The sequence below is a fragment of the Toxoplasma gondii genome, chromosome VIIa (assembly GCF_000006565.2).
Source record: "Toxoplasma gondii ME49 chromosome VIIa, whole genome shotgun sequence".
NCBI lineage: Eukaryota > Apicomplexa > Conoidasida > Eucoccidiorida > Sarcocystidae > Toxoplasma > Toxoplasma gondii.
The window spans coordinates 406,722-429,375 of NC_031474.1; the positions used below are offsets into that span (position 1 = coordinate 406,722).

The 22,654-nt window shown below is 48.8% G+C and overlaps 3 protein-coding genes across 3 annotated transcripts; 1 reads left to right on the forward strand and 2 right to left on the reverse strand.

Annotated features, from left to right (window-relative positions):
* Positions 1-503: 503 nt before the first annotated feature.
* Positions 504-6,719, reverse strand: TGME49_280435 (hypothetical protein; the record flags this gene model as incomplete). The annotated part of the gene is made up of 10 exons (XM_018781850.1): positions 504-617; positions 1,109-1,228; positions 2,199-2,436; positions 2,773-2,951; positions 3,535-3,732; positions 4,418-4,492; positions 4,658-4,858; positions 5,174-5,431; positions 6,051-6,239; positions 6,621-6,719. The coding sequence occupies 10 exons, from the start codon at positions 6,717-6,719 to the stop codon at positions 504-506; spliced, it is 1,671 nt and encodes a 556-aa protein (XP_018637220.1).
* Positions 6,720-8,784: 2,065 nt separating this feature from the next.
* Positions 8,785-10,908, forward strand: TGME49_280430 (hypothetical protein). Its single transcript, XM_002371396.2, has 4 exons — positions 8,785-9,181; positions 9,674-9,890; positions 10,032-10,078; positions 10,435-10,908. The coding sequence occupies exons 1-4, from the start codon at positions 8,804-8,806 to the stop codon at positions 10,510-10,512; spliced, it is 720 nt and encodes a 239-aa protein (XP_002371437.2). The 5' UTR covers positions 8,785-8,803; the 3' UTR covers positions 10,513-10,908.
* A 13-nt stretch (positions 10,909-10,921) lies between these two features.
* On the reverse strand, positions 10,922-21,658 carry TGME49_280420 (HEAT repeat-containing protein; the record flags this gene model as incomplete). Its single annotated transcript, XM_018781849.1, has 29 exons — positions 10,922-11,022; positions 11,305-11,385; positions 11,704-11,842; positions 12,252-12,887; positions 13,274-13,478; positions 13,917-14,453; positions 14,596-14,777; positions 14,913-15,041; positions 15,453-15,488; positions 15,604-15,669; positions 15,954-16,010; positions 16,196-16,288; positions 16,424-16,497; positions 16,616-16,916; positions 17,095-17,137; positions 17,377-17,444; positions 17,795-17,864; positions 17,974-18,071; positions 18,394-18,459; positions 18,694-18,771; positions 18,958-18,994; positions 19,096-19,247; positions 19,468-19,554; positions 19,665-19,719; positions 19,812-19,848; positions 20,122-20,174; positions 20,364-20,466; positions 21,115-21,235; positions 21,362-21,658. 29 exons carry the CDS (start codon positions 21,656-21,658, stop codon positions 10,922-10,924), a joined length of 4,002 nt encoding a protein of 1,333 aa, XP_018637221.1.
* Positions 21,659-22,654: the final 996 nt, after the last annotated feature.

Here is a 22,654-nt window from a genome sequence, read left to right on the forward strand (position 1 = left end):
CTAGATATTTTTGAGCATGTGTATAGCTGTACGACAGAGAAAAGATTCTGCTTCTTTTGGTGGCGATCGATAACTATGTCTTAGGTTCTGCCGTGGAGGCGAACACCGACTAAGCTTCCCCTTTGCGGCAGGTCCTCCTGTTACCTTCTGCTTCTACTTTAACTGAGAAGGACGGGGCCCGTGAGGTGGCTGCGGACCGCAGATCCTGGGAGAACGAGGGAAATTTAAGACATGAAACTGCAGGTCAGGAACAGCGTCGAGGAGGTTCTCCTTCTGTGCGTTACCCGTTCTTGAAAACTATCACGGAGGAGAACTCAACAGTGAGAGAACACTCCCGCCACGTCTGTGTCGTCCCTTCTTTACCTTTTGTGCGTCGACATAGGCATGCAATTTGCCGGCAACACACAATGCAGGCTGGAAGGCTATCACTCCGGGCGACCTTCGACAACCCGGAGCAGATAGAGCACTGTGAATGTGAGCACTAGCATTTCAGATCGGTAGGCTTATATCCACCCTATGATTCCCCCTACCATGAATATATCTTCGTCATCAAGGGGCTCTCTCAGTCCTTCGTAACCGAACTTGTCGGCGAGCTCTACGGCCATGTCCAATCCTGACTGCAGAAAGAATGAATGTGGTTCGAATGTGCGCACTCCATAGGAAGGAGCACATTTTGAGATTTACCCGTTTCGACAAGCACTGACTGAGCTCAGTCTCCTTTAGATTTCCCGAAAATCCCAACCATGCGGCCCGTAAGCTCGTGAGGCATCCATGCCGAAGACAGCTGGAGTAATAATATGGCATTTGGCATTTCAGTGTAATCTTCTTTGCAGAGAGAAACCAGCAGCTCGATGTCTGCGTAGATGAACGTGCATGGGCAGTATCCAGTTTGCATATGTTGAACATAAATCCTCCGGTCTGTAATCATGTGGCCAGCTCTGTATCAGTGTAGATAGATGAAGATTTTCGTGTCAACTTCTTTTCAGCTTGACAAATGAGAACCAGCCCAGCGACAAACAGATCGAGGTTCCCCCGCTGCGCTGCCTGTCTCCGTTAAGGATTTCACACATGCTTAACTAAAGGATCTGGAGAGGGTAAGCCTTCTGACCTGACGTCTTTGCTGAGATCTCTCTTGATTGCCAAGAATCTCTAACCGACGAAGTTCCTCTTTCCCGTTCACGTCGGCACCACCAGCCCGAGGATTCGGATCCTTCGGACAATGACTCGCCTGTGGTTATGTAATTCGCCACCAAACAAAAGATTTGCAAGTGTATACAGTTCTGCAACTTGTTTTTGTCAGTGAATTCTACCTAATTGCGTTTCGCTCTCTGTAGCAATGACGAAAAATGTAAGGCAAAGAAAGGCCAATCTTCAAATGATTAACGATGCAAGAAGATCTACGGCAGTTACCTGATGCGCATCTTTCTGCATATTATCCACACGAGCGTGCTATGCAAGAAATAGCGACCGTGTTTAGATATATCTCAACAGGCAGAGAGAGTGTGCGGCGAATGACTATGTCGATTACGAAAGGGCGATCCCCCATAGGCGAGCGCACACATTTCAAAATTCGTTACAGAAGAACTGCGTGTGCGAAGAATTTCGTTCTCCTGCAAAGACTGACGAGATGCCCAACTTCTTTGCAGGCCAGGCAAAGGATGCTCTGGTTCCGAATCTTCTGTTCTGCCTGCACGAAAGATATGAATCAAAAAACTGTCAGGTAGTCATCCCTTGGATTATTTGTCAATCTGTGGATCTCACTATGAGGATGCAAAGAAGCCACTCATTTGGGGACTTTTAAGTTCTTGGAGATTCAGAATGCGTGAGCATAATCTTGAAGGGACAAATCAAGCGTTTCAGTGACGACACCTATGACAACCTTCTGTTTCATCGCGCATAACGGAGATGCAGAGTCACATATGAATACATATATATATATATATATGTATATATATATATGTATATAATTGTATGTTCATATGTAGCGAATTCCCGTGTTATCTCTCTGATCAGCCAGATACACGGCTACACCGATCTTTCACCATGTATACATGCATGCATATTTGCCGTGTTGCACGTTATACAGTTACACTGCAACACCAACGGTGAATCACCTTTGCAAAGATAACTTAGAACTACAACTAGATTCGTAGACGTACAGTGGATGCCTATTGTCGTAGAGAGTTCGTGTGACTTACTGCTTCTCTCTCCATCTTCTCCTCTGCATCAAGCTCATCATCATCGTCTTTGGATTCGTGCTTGCTGAATCGACATCCGGGAGCATTCTTCCCCAGTTTTCCGCAGCACCACCACATTTCGCCTCCATACTCTGAGTGATGAGTCCGGCAACTCCAATTGTAATTCTCGGTTTCCTCGTAGTCTTTACCACAGTTTTTGCACGTCCGCTGCTGGGCTTCGAACATCTTTCGGCGCGCTCTGTGGTGGTTCGAGGGGAGCACAAAGAGGCAGTCAACAGGTTAGAGGAGTAAGACGTCGCAGTTGGATGTAGCCTATTGAAAGTCCGAAGAACTTTGGGGCACTACAGTCAGGGAGTGCATAAATGAATTTTAACAGCTGGCGATCTACGGAGCACCGCATCGTTAGGCATCCTAAGCCCGTACAGAGGTTGACACGTAATCGTGCATAACGCGTATGTGTATGTATGTAATATGCTTATATCGGCATTCACCGAACCTACATGCTCGCGAGCATAAAGGTGCATGCACAGACAGAAAGGGGTTAAGAGGACCAGCATCTTCTTGACATCCACACCTGAATCGCGCTATTCGCTGCTTCAGCTTATCACGATCCTCCCGTAGCTCTTTCATCTGCTTGTCCATCTCTTCACGTTCCTTTTTAAGATTCTCTATTTCCTCCGACTGCTGCGCGCTCTCTTTGGAAACTTGCAGGCGAGTCTCCTCCAGCTCCCTCCTCAACCGGTTCGTCTCTGCCTGCGAGCAATTGCCAACAGGAAGATACCCCCAAAAGCATGAAAAACCGAAGTACTGTCGTCAACAAACTCTACACATTCCAGTAACTCACTTGCTGTCTGATCTCAGTCACTGCTGCGCGGCTGTCATTTAGTAGTCATTATTTATAAACGCGCGGAGAGGTCCAGTAAATACGTGCATGCATCTTGATAACAGTGCACAAAAACGCTTGCATACAATTCAAAAGTTTCTCTGTGTATATCCTCTCCTCTGCGTTTATACCTCACTTTCCAGTTGGTCATGCTGATCCGGTTTCCTGTACGACTTCCATTTCCAGCTTCGTCTCTTTCTACCTCTCGTTCGAGAAGAGGGTTTGCGTGTTTCAATAAAATTAGACAAGATTCAATTTCCCACCCAACCACCCCGTACCGAAACTGTTGGAAAGCTCACATTTGTTTTTCAGTGCCAAGTTCTTTGTAATTGCTGCACACCACCACCCCAGTGGACTGCATAATAAAGCTAAGAGTGCAGGAGTTCAATGCCGTACGACATGGAGGTTATTCCCATCGTTTATGTTCTGGGTGTCTTCTCTGGCACTACTCACAGCCAGACGGTCCCGTTGAAGTGTCAAGTCCTTCTTGATGTCAAGCAGTCGAGTCCGCTCGTTAGCCAGCTTGGCGCACTCGTTCTGCAGGTTTGCTGAGAACTTCTGGATGTCATCGATATGCGCCTTCGAAACTGACTGAAATGCAGTTGACCGGGACCAAATGAAATCAGAGAGAATACAAATTTCTTCTTCAATCTTTAGCGTCCCTCCTACCGCCTTATGCATCACGGCACTTGAAGGCGGAGCAGTGGAGCAGTTTCAGCAAAAGGCTGGAGGCGTAAGAACTGGAAATCGAGAGATGATAGCGGATTTTCGACTACAGTTGACTACGATGTAAGAACCGAGAGCGAGTGCGCGCTGACAGTGGTCATGTAGATTTGGTTCTTGGAATTAAGATTTGCTGATAACATGTGAGACTGTGCGCAGGCTTCACGATAGAAGAACTTTCGTGGTATAGTGTAGACGCCCGCATTAACTGTGAAAAAGTTAACTGAACTACGTGGAAAGCCTCCATTCCCTTCAAGCGAACCTGTGCAATGCCGATCATCGAAACTCTGTAAAATATTGCTCACAGCTTGAGCTGTTTTTTCCTTGTTTAGAGTCTAACTTTTACTAATTGGTTTTTCTGCTCAATTAAATATCATTAAAAGATATTTCAGTTAACAACAGTTTACAGCGTTAGTTCGCTAACTCCTCTGTCTACACTCTGTTCAAATTCGAAAACGGACAGACTTTCTTTTCCCCAGGTAATACGGGGACGCAGGAAAGCCCCATCTTGCAGACTCTTTACAGTGCATGGAAACAGAGGTTTCCATTCACTTCAAGATTCGGTGTTGCTCGACTACCCCACACTTCAAGCATTTGTTTCAAATCTCCTTACTTCCTCGAACAGGAGAGCGTCTTGCAAGCTCTTTACAGTGGGTAGGTCTTTCGTAACAGCAGAGAGGCCTCTGACCTAGCGTGAAACGAACACCGCAGCATCATTTTCAAGTTTAGGGTTAGGGTCAATCGTCTTGGCAGCGTGTGTCCATGAGAGGGCGATGACCCCCATGTCGGATAGAAGGTTTCCGTGACTAGAAAAAAACTGGGAACACGGAGGCTCACTTCTGCAGCCGCCTACCTGCTCTGTGAGGACCTCGTGTTCGTGCTGCAGGAGAGATGCGGTATTTCGTGTGACGGTGAGTTTTCTGCTCAATTCCTCATTCGTTTGTCGGAGCTCCGTGACAGTCTGAGAGAGGCGGCTCTGTTCCTCCTGGTGCTGTCCGATCAGCGCTTCTAGTTGCTGTAGTTGCCACCTTAGGGAAGCACAGTCACTCTCAGTCTGAGTAATGTGGAGGCGAGAAAAAGATTCCTTGAAAACAGAATATCAACCACACATGCAGAACAAGCCATTTTCGTCGTAGCTTCGGGTGATGCATTTCATTTTCTCACGCGTGGTCGGCCGCCAGTTTTGTTTTGCGGTTAAAGAGTTGCTGTGTTACAAAGTCACAGTTTCACCCCGACTAAAAGTTACCGTACGACGGTTTCGCAGGCAGCTTCTGTAAATCGCGTCTCTGAGAGCAGGGTTTCGCCCTTTGTCGCAACGTCATAAAGGTCGTTCAGGCGCCGCACAGTATGGTAGTTTTGGTAAGGCTACCTTTTGCTTAGTTTGCTCCAGTTCGACTTTCAGTTTTGCTAGAGAAGACGTCGCAGCTTCCAGTTTCTCGTAGAGCTCTTTGCATGCCGTTTCCGAGACCGTGAGGCGCTGCCTCAAAACCGCATTTCCCTCTTTTGCTACCTGCAGCTCACTCAGGAGCGAGTCACTCAACTGCATTTCCGCCAGCACTGCTGTTTTTCCCGGGCTCACTGGAGAGGCTGCCCGCGGTGTAGATGTCGGCACTTCTAGCTTGGGTTCCTGGAGGACAACAGAACGATGAAATCAGAAATATAGGTCCACTGCCTCTGCTAAAAACACGCTTCACCAAGAAAATCACACGTCTGTGGAGCGAGGGCCCTAGAGTGTTGGGTGATAACTTGTGACGAACTAGGGTGTACCGCGTATATGTTCCAGTACCACAGACAGAATAAGAATGCCTGCCAGACAAAATAGAGTCCCTGGCTACAACAGCGCTTTTGAACTCAATGAAAAGGCGCGATTATTGGGGCCTCGCTCTAGACGGGAGCACCGTGAGCGAATATTTGAGGTTTTCAAGGAAATTCATTGAGATGAGGCATTGGAAAAATGTCCGAAGCGATGTCACAGGCTGCGACTCGTTGCTGAATTGACTGCTACTGCAGGATCTCTGCTGAAACGGTATTCACCAACACGCTGTGCGCTGCTCGGTGCAGTTCCCGTTGGTTTGTTCTTCGCGGAACAGCTCGCAGTCTATTTCTTATCAGTCACTTCAGCTGCATGTTAAAACGGTTTCTTGGCAACGTAAGGTCGCTTCTTCGTTCCGTAACGACAAAACTGAAGGAATCTGAACTAATGCTATGGCGAAATAAAACGCGAACCTCGAGTCGGTGCCTCTAACCTTCCGTGTGGTAGACGTTCCAAGTCTTTCATGGCGCTCGATTTCTTCTTGACGTATCCGGTGCACTTCGAACATGGGAAGCAAGTACTGCCGCATGACCTGAGCCGCTTTCTCTCCAGGCAATTGCTGCAACAAGGTCGATGGGTTAGCACCAATAATTACTAATACAAGAAGGTCATCTTTGCCCATCTGAGGGATGTAGGAAGAGACACATTGTGCCCCGGTAAAGACGCACCTACATATCTTTTTGTAACTTCCGTGTGTAGGTGTGTGTCCACGCTATACACCCGTGAGCCTGACTTATTTAAATGTGCCTCTCCTAGGGGAACAAAAATTCGCATTCACACGTTTATACAGCAACTCAAATATACAGATTTATCTTGCGATGCCTGAACACGGTGGAGAGTTTCTCCTTGCTGTATGGGGGGAAACGGGATGACGTACAGATCTGTGTGCACGCTCATCCTGTCGGCGTAGTTTGGTTTCGATGGCTCACGTTCTGGAATGCACTGTCATTGAGAAGAGATTCAAGCAATGCAGCAGCCTTGCTGTCTTCGGCTTTGGTTTCACCCGATGTTGAATAACGGTCGGCGCTCGGCCGTCCCCTCTCTGCCACACTAACATCTTTTTGCCATTGGGGAGGACCAGCTGGTGGGGGCAACGGTCCATGGAAAGCCTTATCGGTAGGAGCGAAGCGCACCCCCGGTCTACAAAAAGTAGTCAACAGAACTGCCAACGCCTCGCAACTTGCTCGACTGTCACTTTCCGCTGCTCCGTGCACCTGAACTCCTCAACAGCTGAGCGACGAGAAGAAAATGTGTCTCACCCACTGGACCATCAACGACAGGCACTCCAGGCTTCCTCTCGCTTTTGAAAAACTGTCCGTAAACGTGCATCCACCTAGAGAAAGCCTTCTGCGTGAACTGAATCCTATGAGTGATTCTCACGCATTTGATCAAACACAGGTGTGTATGATTTTTGTTTGGCTATAGTTCCTATGTCAGATATACGGCAAGTAGTCTTGAATACCCTGTAATAGTCGTGGCTGCCATTCCGGTCTATTTTACTGGATATGGAATTTTATTTTCAAGCCCAAGACGTGAATGCTGTGTAAAGAGAGAACTTCCAGGGGATGACGCCGTACGTGGACGGTTTCTTCGCTCGGTTTTGAGCTTTCGAGGACGAGCTGTCTCCTCCTGAAGAGGGGAGAGAGACACCGTATGCACTCAGCATCTCCACTTGGAGAAAAGTTTGGCGCAGAGACTTCTTGAGTGGCCTGTCTTGCTGCCTTATTACGTCATCCAAACTTGGAAAGAAGGATCATTTAAAAAGGGCGACTCGGATGCAGCCGTCTGCCGCGCAGGATTTCGGATCAGCTGCCTCGGCTACCTGAACAGGCAAGAGTTTTTCACTCTTTTAGTTCATCTCTCGGGGCCACCGAAGTGTCTGCTGCTTGTCTGAAACGAATATTTCGTGACTAGTTGAAGGAAAATCGATCGAGTGGTCAAATTTGAGCGGATGAACAGAAATACTAGGCAACAACATCAGTGAAGCTGATTGCCGGGCCGTGAGCCGAAAATTAACATCGGTTTAGAAGCTCTCGTCTAAAAGGTGTTGACAGAGTATTCCACCTGATGTCCCTCTTAGCTGAAAGAAATACTGAGATCGGGCACTTGCACATATTTGATTGAATCCTCCGGTTTGCTGGAAGATAGTGAAATTGCAGAAAGCAGAATCGACTTGACGACCGTGGGGCCCCAAGTTTGTTTATTGTGGCTTGGTATGGTGGAAGTAGTGAGGGAAATACCGCTGGTTCGATTCAGTTTCGTTGTGAATTTTGCAAATCCACATTCAGGTTTAGCCCCGACAGAATGTGCAAGTATATGAGCTTGTTAGTCACTACGTGATCGTCTTATCTCTCGGGTGCTTTGAAACTCTTTGCGGGAAATTGGGTATTCACTCTTCTGCGCTACCATATTTGCCACTACATCTGTACGTGATCAACTGTGTATATTCAGGACCACGCGTCATACAGTTCCTCAAGGAAAACTGATTCAATTTGTCTGCACGAGCGCCCAGACAATTCATCTACCGTTATTCTACACTGAATTCTACGAGCAAACTGATAATAACTTGTTTCAGAAAACAAAAGACGTTAGTGAGATGGAGCCTCCATTTCTCGGCATAGCTGATTTGTATTTAGTCGAGTAGGACGCTGGTTCTTCAGTGGCGATTCGAACGTATGGTAGGTCAGTCCAACCAAGACCACTAGCGAATTCAGCACAGATACTTTGAGTTACTAATACAGAACTTAATGGTACTAGGAAATAGGAGACTGCGTTAGGTCTTGGAAAAACGGCTTCCGAACCACCAATATAGATTGGTACAAAGAAGTTACCATATCCTCCGTACAAAGCCAGCGGTCTCTACTGGACGACTTCATACCTCGTAATCCCCCACATTCGCAAATTCGCCGCTGTGTTGGAAGGAAAAACAGATGATTGAGCAATTAAAACAGTTCCCGAACGGCTGACACGTGCTTCTCTTCAGCTTCCTCACCGGCAAAGGGTTTTGAGCCGTCCGATCACGCATCTCACTCATGTCACTGACACACCAGGTTCCCAGGAAGAAACGGCAGTCGCCGTAAAGACTACAGTCGGCTCCCCGATCGCACTCAAAAAGGAAGCGATTCCTTTCAGGCTTTGTACCCCGTTGTCCAAGAGAGAGCTCACGTTGAGGAGAAAAGGGTGCCCATGATGGCATTGTCACAATTCTGTCTTTTCCTCTTGACGCGTGTTTTGGCCTTCTCTCCGAGATCTTGTCAACCATTGTTCCCGCGTTTTGAAACGGCATTTTTCACCATGTCACTCCGTACTCGTATTGCAGCTTTGTTCCTCTTTCTTGCGCTCTCTTCTGCTTTTTGTCCTTTCTCTGTTCTTGGCCAAAAAACAGAGGACGTCGATCAAAAAGAAGAGGGCTTTGAGATCGCGTCAACAAAGGCTCATGAGGAAGCTGAAGAGGCACAGATTTCCATTACGAGACCGGGCGGCTCTTCGTCTATTTGGGATAACCCGCCTGAATCTCATCGGGATCTCTGGAGGTGGTGCACTACTCAGCCGTCTCTGATAGAGGTAATATGGCTGCGTTTCGGGCTATACGTCAACACGGACTTCTAGGCATTTGATGCAACGCAGTATTCTTTTCTTGGAAGTTACCCGTTGATACCCATACGCGAGATACTCTGTTCTCTGCGCTCTCTTAAGAGTGATTGCTTGTCTCGCGCATGCTGCGCAGAAACCTCTTTCCGTTCTTCTTCGGTGTATCTAGATTGACGAGTTCATTCAGACTGTTTTGCCGTGGGCGTGTGCATTTACGCATGCGCAGACTATACAAATAAGTGACTAAGCACAAACTACTGACAGGTTGTTTCCTCAGGGATTCTGGTTGGTCAGTTCACTGTTGCTGCCCACCATTTAATTGATCATAGACCGTTAGACAACAGGGAATTGCCGAACGAATAAGGGCTCCTGCAGGTGCTCTGCCTACCAGTTCCTCGCGGCAAAAATTCGTGAGTCACGGTTTGCACTTTGTTCTGACTTCCCGCCTTCCATTCTTGAGTGCAGGACTTCGATATCTTGCTCGACCCATATCCACTTCGCCCGGGTAGAAATTTCAATTTGCATTTAAGAGGCATCCTCAAGGAGGCGCTTCCAGACCTGCAGCTGCGGACTCTCATTGTCCTAAGCCGTTTTATTAGAATCTCACACACGAGAAATCTCTGCGCTGAGAATCCTGGTCTCTGTCCTCTGCAGCCCGGCTACCAGGAGCTAACCATCACATGTAGGTTTAGAGAGTGGATGTGCTTGCTGGTTGTCTTGTTGGATTTCCTGTCGCGAGCAACTGAACGAAACACCTTCTTCCATTGAAGGGAGGCGGAAATGCCATTCAAGCTTCTTCTCTATCTCTGAGTGCTACTTGCAGATGCGATCCCTCCCGTGATCCCTGGGCCTATCACCGTCGATGCGACCGTAAGTCAAGTCGGGAACTCTGGAAACGTTGTGGCCACAATCGAAGCTTACAGAGATGAACCAGCGGACAGGTAAACGACCGCTTGTTTAATACGAGGTCAACAAGCACTGTCATAGCAGTAGGCAGGTGCCTTCAGATATAGAGAGACGTCGTGTTACCACAGATATACAGAAGAGGATCTAATTAGTGTCTGTAGGCATAGGTATGGGCATCACTCAGTCCAAATGAATTGCCAAGAGGACAGATTTTGAAAAGGATACGCAGGCAGGTATATGCAGGACAACATTGTTCACACGGGTGAGTTGTAGAGCATCTCTTTTTTTGCAAACAACTTGTCTGTCATCTGTTCTCGCAGATGATAGTTGGATCGAAAGAGATTGCCTGCGCACGAATGGGACCTCTTCAAATCTCCGCCTCTGGTTTGGGTTTCTAAGCCCGCCGTAGAGGAGCACTGGGGTTCACGAAATCGGAGGCCTGTTGTTTGTGCTTTGGAGGGGCAGAGTGAATTTTTGTTGTTTTGGACCTAGAAAAATAATGTTTTGCTGTAGGTTTTGACTGTGAATGTGGGACCCCACGCTTGCTGCGCACGACCTTGTCTTCGGCAGCAACTGCAATTTCCCCCATCAATTTCTTCTGCGTTTGCCTTCCCGTCGGGCTCTGGGGTCTCGGGGAAGGGTGCGAAGAAGACATGTGTCTCTTCGACGCAGACTGTCGGGACCCCTCTCATTTTCCTCGTCCGTCAGAGAGGCTACCACCCAAATGGAGAACAGAAACAACACACGTAGACGCCTTGCTACGGTGGCCGGAACGTTCGGCTTTAGTGTAGGGATGCACGGTCCAGGCTATCGCACAGTTGAAGCCAGCTTTTGGAAAGCCGTGACCACTTCTGCACGCATGACGTGTCCTCTCGAGCTCCACCTTTCGTGCCACATTTGAATGGAATCTGCACAATTCAGAAACAGAGAAGAATTGACCGTGGCACGCAGTCACAATCGAAAATTGCGGGAATAGTCTTATCGATCGTTTCTGTAGTTTTTCCGATGCGCCGACCTTCGGTGATGGCTATTTCGAGAATCAGGGCCGAACAGTCAGTCGGCACGGCTTTTAAACCAACAAGGCCCGGAACACACACTGGAATTATACACTGAAAACGTGGCTTTGCTGAGAAAGAAGAAAAGCACTCGATGTCTGTTGTTTATTGGGCGCTGACTGCTTGGATACCTACCTGGGAATGTAGACGCTAGGTTCACTAGAAGGTGTAACAAGGCGGCAGCAGCGTTGGTGCGTTTGTTCTCTTCCGTTACACCTGACAAGATAACGTATCGCCGTCGTAATAGTTCTGCCGGTTGTAGAAACTCCAGATTCGTATGAGTCTCAGTTTCACTTCAACTTTCTTCCCTCCACGGTCACGTTCTGTTCCGCTCCGTGCATATTTGCCTGTCTCTGCCCCCCCGCACTCTCTCTTTTCGTGTTACGTTTTCGAACCATCTCTTGCTCTTCCCTTCTGCGACAGTCTTCGTCGGTTGGCCTTTCATGTATACCTCCGCTGGATTCTCTCCAGGCATACTCAGTTCTGACACTTCCGCGTTACTTCTCTTTCAGTGGTGCCGCCTAGGCGACTCACTCTCGAGCGCCACTATCACCTTGCCGAGTGTCTCTTCACTTGTTGCTGGTAGAAACTCGTCAACCAAGACAGGGTCTGGCGCTGAGGGAAGACCATTGAAGCCCTCACAATGAATCTTGGAACCGAGCTCTACATAAAACTGCTCACACAAAGAAAAACGAAATCTATTGCTCGATGCGTCTACAGCATAATCCTCCTCCAGGGTAGTGGCAACAACCACAGTAAAGCAACGGGGGAGGTGTGTCGACCTTAAACCGCAAAACAGTTGTCACCATCATAGCCAAGTAGAAGAGAATCCTAAACGATGCTCCAATGCCCGTTAGCCGAAAAGGTACCGAAAAGAGAGCAACGCCAGGAAGCAACACAAAGTGGCAAAGGAACAGGCAAAGTTGCATTAGCAAGGAGGCGGATCGAGAATGTTGAGCAGAAAACGCATTTGGGTCACCCATGCATTCTCACTCAAGTGTGTGTCTGCTCTGACGAGCTGGCTGCCTTGCACTGCCTCTCTTCCTTCGTGGACTTCCACACTTTTTGTCAGAGAGCCTTACCTTAACAGCATGACCGATGAGCTCGTGGAAATCTGCTTGGGGAATGCAGTGGACTAGACATTGTCGACGGCACTTGTCTAGTTTGCGAATAAACGGTCCGTTTCTTGAATAGAAAGAGGATGAGTGCTTCGGGACAAGTTTCTCGGGCTGGAGGGAGTCATGCCCATCCCACATGCGCGGCATTGACATCAGCCGGTTCCTCTCACATTCTGTCTGAGATCTAGCATCTCCGTCTTCAAGTTCTGGGCGGAAATCCTCAATTCTATTCTGGGAAGAAATGACTTGCACGGATTGTAAGATGAGTCCAATCAAGTTGACAGCATAGAATGCCACCCCTCCATCGAGGGGCTGAAGAGGGAGACACTTAGCCGCTTTGGCTGTTGAATCAACTTCTGCACCCTCATGATTTGCCGCAGTGCTTTGGTTATCCCTTAGAGACGTGTCTTGATTCTCGGTCTTCACAGAATCGTTAATCTCGCTCAATCTTGTTAGCTCTTTCACAGGCACGAGGGCGCGCCGGATCTTCGTAAACACGCGCGTTAAACAGTCGAGCACCTGGGTCGTTTCTACCGCGGAAGTTGGGGAAGTAGCGCCCAGAAGAATCTGGACTACTGCGCCATACAATAAAGTTACTGCCTGCGGAAAAGAGCGAAGAAGAGGAATGGGTAGTATCGAGAACCGCCTTTTTCATAGTCAGTTGTCCACACGGCCACGGGAGGAGGCGACAGACCCCGTGAATGGTGTTGGCATCAGTGGGAGGTGACTTACGGAGGGGGATTAGCCGTGATTTGGGTCACGAGAGAGGCGCGAAAAATTTCTGTGGCACGACAGCTATCAGGCCACCACTGACTTTTCATTCACGAACACTGCTACTGGTTACGCAAGACAGATATCCACACTCCATGTTACGTATCTTTTACTCCATTTGCAGCAACGGAAAACACTAGCGAGTGCGCTATCCGAGACCACAAAGTTAGTGTCTCCCATGTCCGTGACTCGAGCTGACGTGCAGAGGTGCCGACCTTTTGTTTCAGTTGGCTTGAAGTCTGGATGGCTTGAAGTCGCGTTTGTCGCCGCGTTGTTACGGGCACTTCATTCAACCAGTCGTCGTTCGCGACTTTACCATATTTTGCAATGGAGGACACACGGAGCGCTTTTAGAGCAGACAGGTAGGCGCTGCGATGCACCGTTTCATTCGCCACCAGTTCCGCTAGTGCTTCTGGAATGCTACACCATATGTGCAGAAATACACAGACACAGCGAGAAGAACAAATCGAGATATCTGCTACGTACGTAGCGTCTACAATCACACGCCCGCGCCTTTCTCCCAGAGAGAGCTTATCCATACACGGAGGTCGGAATCTTCACTGAGGCGGGTGCGAGCGCATGCCCCCCTCGCTCTTGCTGGTGTACACCTACGAGCCGTGTCCATCCCTTTCCCGAGACGAAGCCGTTGACGTTTCTAAGCCACTAGGAGACTGAGCAGCTTTTTCGTCTCTCGCCCCCCTCTTCTGTGAGAAAACTCTACTGTCTGTCTAGCCTTCCTCTCTCAAGATTGATAGCGTAATTACCTCCCGAGAGAGTTGTCGGGAGCCGGTAGCAGAGGTTTCCTTTCAGCCTCGACGCACAGCTCCATGTATCAGGTCCTCTTCGTGAAGAGCTCACCCGCTTGTCATCAGAAAGTACGCTTTTCTTGCCTCACACGAGGAGGTTTGCTCTCCAGACGATGTAACAAGAGGCAAAAGACAATCAAGCTCTCGCTTGGTTCCACAGAAGCCATCACTTGAACAGAATATAGGCAGTACGATGTGGGAAGCAATTTGCCGTACGCCGTCGTATAAGCAGTCTTCGTCGGAGGTGTCTGCAGCACCCTCGTCTTGAGAATTCAGAAGACGCAGAATCCATTGTATTGCCGCCTCCAACGCATGTCGCCGTATGTGCTGGTGGTGAGTACGATGTCGGAAACTGACAAGCCGGCCGAGTAATGCCGTAAAGATGCTCTCATGAAGAGTGAGAGCGGGCGGGACGATAGCGAGAAGGCACGAGAGAGAAGCCGTATTGCAAGAGGAAGGAGGGAGAGAAACGAGGGAGTTCAGCATGTCCAGGAGCGGCTCCTCAGGCACATCGTCGAGGGAACCAATACCGTCCACAAAATCATTCACCCTCGTTTCGGCTTGGCTGACAACGAGGGTCTTCAGGATTCTGCGCAGAACGCGAAGGACAACTTTGGTTGTCACCCCGGTAATGAAAACGGCTCTGCCGAGACGATTGCAGCAGAGTATGTTACTGCTTCCGTGTCCCTGTTCGCCAAGATTGCATCCCGCTGAGTGCTTGGGCCACGTACCTGAAGATGGTAAGAGTGCTCTCTACGCTGTGTGAATCTTCCTGTCCGCTTTGTTCCTGTTGATCTTGTTTCTGAAGGAGGGGACCGCTTACAGCTAAGGTCGCTGCAAACAATTGGGTTCTTTCGTCCTTGCCGCAGCTTTCCACCAGCCAGTCGATCTGCAGCAGTAGGGTTTCTAGAATCTGTCGCACAAACACACGCACATACACATGGGCTGCAAACGACGATCCAATTTAGACGCCAAACGGACGCAAAGAAATGCAGCCTGGCTGCGTGCTAGGCACTCTGAAGGATATTTAAGAAGCTACGCTCTTTACCTTCGCACAACATACCGCTTTGATGGGGCTACCAGAGTCGCGGATGCACTGTTCTGCGAGAAGGTCTGAACGGCTCAGTTTTTGACAGACGTCAGAAAGAATCGGTTGAAGACGGCCAGCTCCGAGAGTCTGTTTGCATCCAGTTACAAAAATAAGACACATTTCTGTATACGAAAAGCGTTGGTCACTCGTCCGGCTTCGATATGACTCGCCCTCTAGCGCCAGATGAAATTCCTGTAGCTGTTGTTAAGGGGATACAGTTCTGGTATTCCACGTTTGTCAAGACGCAGCAATGCATGCCGCGAACAAGGATTTCGAGAAGGCGAGACGAATGAAACACTTAGAGACGTCCTGCCCCTTGCTCAGGATACGCGTCACCAGCTTCGGTGAGATTCGCAGTAAGTACGAGGCCGAATGAGGGGTCAAGATCTGCAAATAGTATCCTTCATCAGCTCAAATCTGATTCAGTTCGTCAGCATAAATTCGTCTAGTCAAAATCTAGCAAGAAAAAGTGACTAGAAAACATTCAGGAGGACGCACCTTGTCGCCAACAGATTTGAGCACAGTGACGGAACCCTGAAAACAAGGAAACAACCGGGCGCACGAAAGATTGGGAGATAACGGCTAACCGTTGTCCATAACGGTAGGAACAGGCCATCTTGCTCGCAAGGTTGCGGAAGCGTTATCTTACATCAAGCAGTTTTGTGAAGACAACCAGTACAGCAGCCCTCTGCTTGAGCTCCAGGGGGCACGTGACCTGCACCAAAAAGACAGTTGTCTCTCAACAGAAAATAGACTGACCCTTTCCCGTTTCCTCACTGTAGTCAAACCGACAGCTGCAACTACGAAGCATGTGCATAGGTGCACACGACGCCGCATACAGAGCTTCGTATATTTATCCTGGACGATACTTATAGGCTGCTGTTGGAAAGAATTGTCTGTCGTGTAAGGAGCGACTTCTCTTCGTACCTACGGGTATGAAGTGTACGGCTGTTTTTCGCAGCAGAAGTTTTAAGCAGCTCCGCACCGTGTTAGACTTACGTCGAAGACATCCTCGAACAACTTCCAGTAAGAGACGGGGTCGACGTACGCACCAACCTAAAAGAAAAGCATTTTCATTAGCACATCCGCAGTGGCTTTAATAATTGTACTGCCTTTCCGCGTCACTGGTGGAGTGCATCGACTCGATGTCTGATATTCGGTGAAACGCTCTGCAGATTGGCTATGACAACACAGAGATGAAGGGATCATGCAACACGTCAAGAAGGCCAAATGCCACCTACCATCTTGAGAGCTTCGTCGTACAGGGGCAAGAGACCATTTGGAAGGACGGCTTTTCTCGCATACAAATTAGAACAGAAATGGACTAGTTCTTCCTGCAGAACATGTACATCCGGCATACACAGAAGTCGCCCATATTATAGTCTACTCGTGCGGATGATTGCTGACGAAGATCGGAACGAGATTCGAGGGCTGTTTCTTGAAACGCCTAACAGTGCGGTCACACCTACCAGCCATTCTGTGATGGATTCCTCTACATACGCCAAAGAAGCCACTAACAATCGGGCTGAGCTTTCACTCTTGACTGCAAAAGAACACAGTACCGTTTTACGGTGAGCAATGAAGCCGAAACGCCTGATTAAGATGGGTGAGCAAATCGGGGACGCTGGATGTGCTTCACCGGGTTTTCCCGCTCTGCCGACCTTCTTTAAAATCAGTGACTTCCTTGAATAGTCCTTTGGCATAACGGCGGAAGTGGACCTTGACCCAGCACCTGGATCCGAGACGCGGGCGTGTCACAGGCTTCGCCAAAACATCGTCGAGCTCTCCGAGCAACTCTTGCAGGCCACTGAAGCTGCCGCCCTCAGTTAAACTGATCGTCTGTGTTTCATACTCTCGAACGAATTCAGCGTCGAGGGCAGCGGCACTCTCTGGGAGACTTGTGCAACCTGTTTGCTTTGGATTTAGGCACCCTCCTAGGGGAAATGGAAACGATCCTCGGCCCTGCATTTGATTAACCCCGCAGCATTCCGTACAGACCGTGTGACTTTATTACCACACGATTAGTAGTTATGGAGACACAAACATCTCTCAGGTCTCTGGTAGGTGAACTGATTGAAGAGTAGTTAATGGGAGTACTTGTGCTGTTTTTGCCTTTCTCAGTGCGGCGTCGTTGCCTTACTTCATAGGTCCACGGTTGTTGATAGTTTAGTTGCCTCACGGCTCTGATAACGCAATCACCGACCAAATACAGGACAGAGATTGTGGCCCTACATGCTTTCCGGACGCGGCGAGCGTGGACTATCAACTGAAACAATTTGTTACAGCAAGGCACCGGGGTAAAATGGAAAGGAAGGTACGGATTCGCGGATCCTCTCCTGATCGGCCAGTAGGATCCACAGGTAATACGGTGTGCCATTCTCGAAGGAGGCAACCAAAGACCAGAATGAAAAGGTTACCTCACCGGATGTCTTTCTCTTTCTCCTTTTCGTAGAGCTCGCCGCACTTCTCAATGAGCCAGTAGACAAGTTTCTGAAGCAATTTCCACAGCAATCTCCCTGTCTCCTGTAATGCCCGTAAGTGTGTTTCTGGCTTCCGCAAAGATGAAGATAGAACTATTGACCTTTTTCCGAGGTTAGTATTTAACAATGTTATCTCGGTTCGAGAGAACGCCGCTGGCGACTTTGCGGATTTAAGAGAGTTTCCTAGCGCCTCTGTTTCTCGAGGGAAACAGTTCTCTTGACATAACCAACTTATGTCTGAAGAAGCTGAACTACACCCGAGTCACACTTCCTCTTCGTGTGCTTCTCCATTCCAGTGTGAGAGTAGTCACAGCTCATTAGTGGCGGTTGTCACTGGCAACAACTACGTGGCAAGCATACCTGTATAGATGTGTTTTCGTCGAAGATGCCCGTTAGCAAATAAGGAAAAAGCCAGGATTCGTAGTCTCCCCTGTAAAGAAAACGTCATGTTTTAGGAATGGACATGCCAATCAAACACTCAGACTCTTCAATGATACTGCCTACAGACGGAATCATTGATTCACGCAAAGACAACTTACTTGTCGGGAAGACGGTGGATCCATTGGACGATGGTTTCGTAGAAGTACATTCGTACTGCGGGGGCTCGGTCAACCACCAACCGAGCAAGGTAATTATGCTGGAAAAGAAAGTGGAACATACCAGATCGAAATTCGTGTCATCCAAAATAGGATGTCGACAACAGGCGTGTCTTCAATTTTCATGCGCGTCCCATCTGCATCTGATTTCAAGATGGCGCGACCTCGCAACTCCTTCATGAACAGGTGACTGTCGTCTCTCGTATATATCAGTGCAGTTGCCAAGCCGCATTTGTACGCTGTTTCCTATTGTCACGTGTCCTTTGCTTTATGGAAGGAGTGAATTCGGTCATAAGGGCAATTGTGAGCGTACTCCACTACTCACGCAGACACGAGCACCAGGACATTCACCGTTTGACCTACTGTAGACCAGGGTTCGTAAAAAGCTTTGATGGGGACAACATTCGGATCCTGCCATCCCACCAGCATCTGAAAATAGACCAAGCAAAGTTCAAAGAGCATAAGGGCATGTTTTCTCATCGAATGCAAACTGGATCTACCGAGCCCTCAATGGAGATGTCGATTCATAACTGTCGGCTGTTGCGATCCACTGTGTTTTATCGTTCGCCGCCGCCGCAGCTCAGCAACTGTAACCTGATCTCCGGTGCCATCAGTTGTCAACGAAGCCATGAGGGTTAACGAACAGTCGGGTAGCTCTGTTACCTGCACAACGGACGCGTTATACTTGTATTGGCCACATTTCATTACTGCGCTTATGGCTTTGAGGCCATGTAACCGAACCTAATGAAGGGCATGACATTTCCAATCCCGGCACACAACATAAGGGTGACTCTGGAGAGGCAAACTTCATCGACAGCGTTCTCTTGCAGCCTGCTCCGGGACCTGTCGTGCGCTAGATAATACTCCAAGCCTCTTGAGATGGAGTACGAATCCTCGAAGAATCCGATTGGCCTTCTTCCAAATTACCTTGGAATGCGGGTGGACGAGACAAGAAAACAGGGACCTGTTCGTGAACGCACAGAGGCAGTTGCTTCCTGCATATACCGAAGCTGCTCTCACATACGTGAGTGGTGATGTCGTCTCTCAGCTACTGTCGTGACTCACCTGGCTAAGGCTTCCGTGAAGTGAAACAGTCCGTCATGATGGTGATCGCAGAAATTACAGATGTGCGCACAAGCGGCAACCTGGATAGCTGCGCACTGGTCCATTGCACAGGCGCGAAGAATGCTGACGATACCGTCCATATTTTCCCATATCTGAAGCCAGGACCCCACAGAAAAGTATGTACGAGCTCCGGAATTCACATCGTCTTCGGCGGGGCCATTCGAAAAGAGTGCAGCTCCAAAGTTTTGCTGTAGTGAACGCGTCACCTAGCGATCCAAGCACGAAGAGCGGGAGACAAAAATTGGCAAGCGTGTTCCTCCACGCAACGAATTACATTTATATCCAATCTAGAATTTGGCCGTGATGCCTTACAGCGTCGTCGGAGCAACGTTCCACGAGGGCAGAAACGAACTTGAGCATGGCACCTCGGACTTCCTCGCTAGATTCTACTGGGATCAGCTGCAGAGAGTAACACACACGTCATCCACTCGAAGGTACATGCCGCTCTTCGAATTTATTTTCCGCTCCTGTAGAATTCAGCAAGTTCCACAGCAGTTTCGAGGCCTCACTTGAGTTGGTTTCTGCCCCGGGGGGGGGCGCATCACCTCGGGAAGGTGCGCCACCCTACATACACAAACAAACTAGGAGTCATTCGAGATGTTACAGGACGCGAGCGACCAATCGATTTCTTTTGAGAAGCAGGCTTCTCCTCTTACCCCTCAACGTCTTGGGACCCAAACCTCATGACGGCGACTGCAGCAGACAACAAAGCGGGAAGTACAGGTTCATGTTACTGTGCAGTTTTTTATGAATCCGCTCTCGCCAACCGGCTTGGGAGGGGAGAAACCCGTAGGTTGTTTTTGTTGCACTGAGGTCCCCGACAATCGAGGCAGTGACCACGGATGGAGGGTCAAGAAGAGTGATCACCCGAAATTGCCGCAAGACATCAGGGGAGCGTATTCTGTTAGGTCTCTCGAAGAAACACCTGTTTTTAGGTAGAGGATGTGGCCTTCCAATGCTTCTCACTTGGAATAGCAACACGAAGGAGGCCATCCACCGCAGAAACGTGCTTAGCCATGCTGCAAGAAAAAAATCAAGAGGACGTGGAAACCGTTCGAGGAAATGAGAGCTTCGTTCATGAAGTCCAATGGGAAAGTGATACGATCAGAAGCATTGCTGCATCGCTTTGTTGAGGATTCCGAGGACCGAGGGCGCCTTCATCCCAGTGGTAAACTGTTGATCGTCGTTTGCTCGTGATCACCTCTCACCTGCTTGAGATCTCAGCCGCCAATTCTCTGCAAGTTTCGGACCAGTGTGAGAGCATGTCCATCAAGGGACCAGCTGCGGTAGTCAGTAAGAGGTCGTATGCGTCTAGAAAAGAAAAGCATAGGCGTCAATCTTCATTTTCAGGTTGGCGTAGCTTTTTTGGGATGGTTTTCTGTCCTCATTTGCATTTGGTAGAATTCTCTCATCGGGACCTGTCCGCTGCCTCTAGAAAGCTGACAAAGGGAAAGATGTTGGAGTCGTCTCTGGCCATGACAGGAACAAGCGACGACCGTTTGCCTAGGTGCTCCAGCAAGAGGCCAGAAAAGTGACTGTTGATTCTTGATTGCTTCCGTTTCTAACGACGATATCAGGTGAACAGATGTTTCGCTGAGCAGCGCTATGGACGAAGATGTGTTTAGAATCAACGCCGCATGTGCCAGGAGACGAAGAATGTCCAGTTCATCTGCTACAGTGATTGTCGGAAGTCCGAATCTCATCTGTATTTCATGGATTACACACCATTCTGTCGGTGTCTCAGGTATGCTGTACTAACAAGTTTCCGCTCATGCGGGGCCGTCAGCGTTTTTTCCTCTCTGCCACACGAGAGGAAAAGGCGGAGGCAAATGAACACTGTTAAAAGTGAAGCCTTGTCAAAATCGATTTGGCAACGTCGAAGCAAAGCAATCGTAGCTCATGTGAAATGTCTGATGGAGAAAGGCACTATCTACGACCGACTGCTGCAGGACTGCTTACAGGGGGGACATTCTTGGTGGAGAAAACATGCCTTGAGTTTCTGCAACGCCCGAAGCCTAGATAATACACTTCGGTCATCCGCCAAAATATTGGCTTGTCTCCGTAGAAAACTTTGCAGATGCTGCAGGTAGCAAACTCGGGGCAGCAACGGAAAATGTCGTTGCAAATATGTGGCCTTTTTCTAGAATATATGGAAAGCTAAGGAATCCATTATTCGAACTAAAAACGCATAAAACGCGTGACGCACTTCTCTGTCTCCGGTTTTCCAGGGAAACTCCAAGAGGTCCTCTTCCGGAGATTGGACAGACGAGAGATGAGCATCATCCTGGGGACTTTTCCCTGGGGGAGTACCCACCCCGAGCGAAGAGCAGTGGACAGAACGGAGAGGTTCTCTTTTCCAGACTGAAAACTGTGCAAGGTCAATATTTTCGAAAGACGTTTTCTGTTTTCTTTCGCGGGCTTGTTTCCGCCAGGTCAACTGGACAGAGCCAGGAGCCGGGGAGGAGAGGTTCATTTGCTTCCATATCTCTTCAACGTCCTCCATTGTGGCAGAGCACTCGACAAAAGGTGCATCCAAGCTCTTATGGTTTCGGAGAAAGAGGAACGCAAGGTAAATTCGAGTTCTACCTCGTGGTGAGTCTGACTCTTTGTCTGACAGGGCATCCAGTGAATCTAGGTAAGCGGCTGAAGGGGCTTTCTCTGCGGTTGCCAAATCGGATAAAATTTTGCTCGCACAAAACGGCTGATATTTCAAGCGAGGTTTGTGCGATAGATTTTTTGCAAAGTGGGAGATAATGTAAAAGGAGAAAAACCAGTTTTCGTTACTCATGCTTATCAAGCACAGGTTTCTCAGCGTCTCGTAGCTGCGGACTGTTGTACGCGCACTGGGACCGGGCGATGCATGCTTTTAGTGCCCTTCCTCGTAATGCGGCTCTGAAGCAGAGCTGCAGATGTGCGTAAAAGGAAACCCGATGTCACTGTGTTCGAAGCACCTCAACACATATTTCTGGAAAAAGCAAGGAAAGGAACGTGTAGAGTCGAGGCAGCAGTCCAAACGATCCCCAGACTAGCTGCCCAAAATGTGACAGCGCCGGTCAACTGAGGAATTAAAGAAGTCCCGTCTGAGGTTTATCCGGAGACTCTCGACTAGTGTTTTGGTTTGAAGACACACAGTTATGCGGAGGAAAGACCACTGGTTAGTGTTCTCGAAAGCGCCAGCAGAAGTCCCGACTTGGGCCTTTTTTGGTGGCGGGGGGGGGGGGCAGTTTCGTCGAGATACAGGATACTCGACCCAAATCAGTCCGTTGCTTTGGGCGTTTGTCAAGACACCCGTGCAGCATTCAGTAACTTTGTCTTGGCGTGAACGACTACGCTTTCCGCATCCTGCCGTCTAGTTATCAATTTGGTCTCCCATGTCAACCCTAAAGCAGACTCGTTGTCGTGCGACACAACAGATAAACGACGGTCGTTTACACTTTGTGCCACGACTTTATGCCAACTACGTGATACTTCAAAGTGCTTTTCACTAATCATGCCTTTT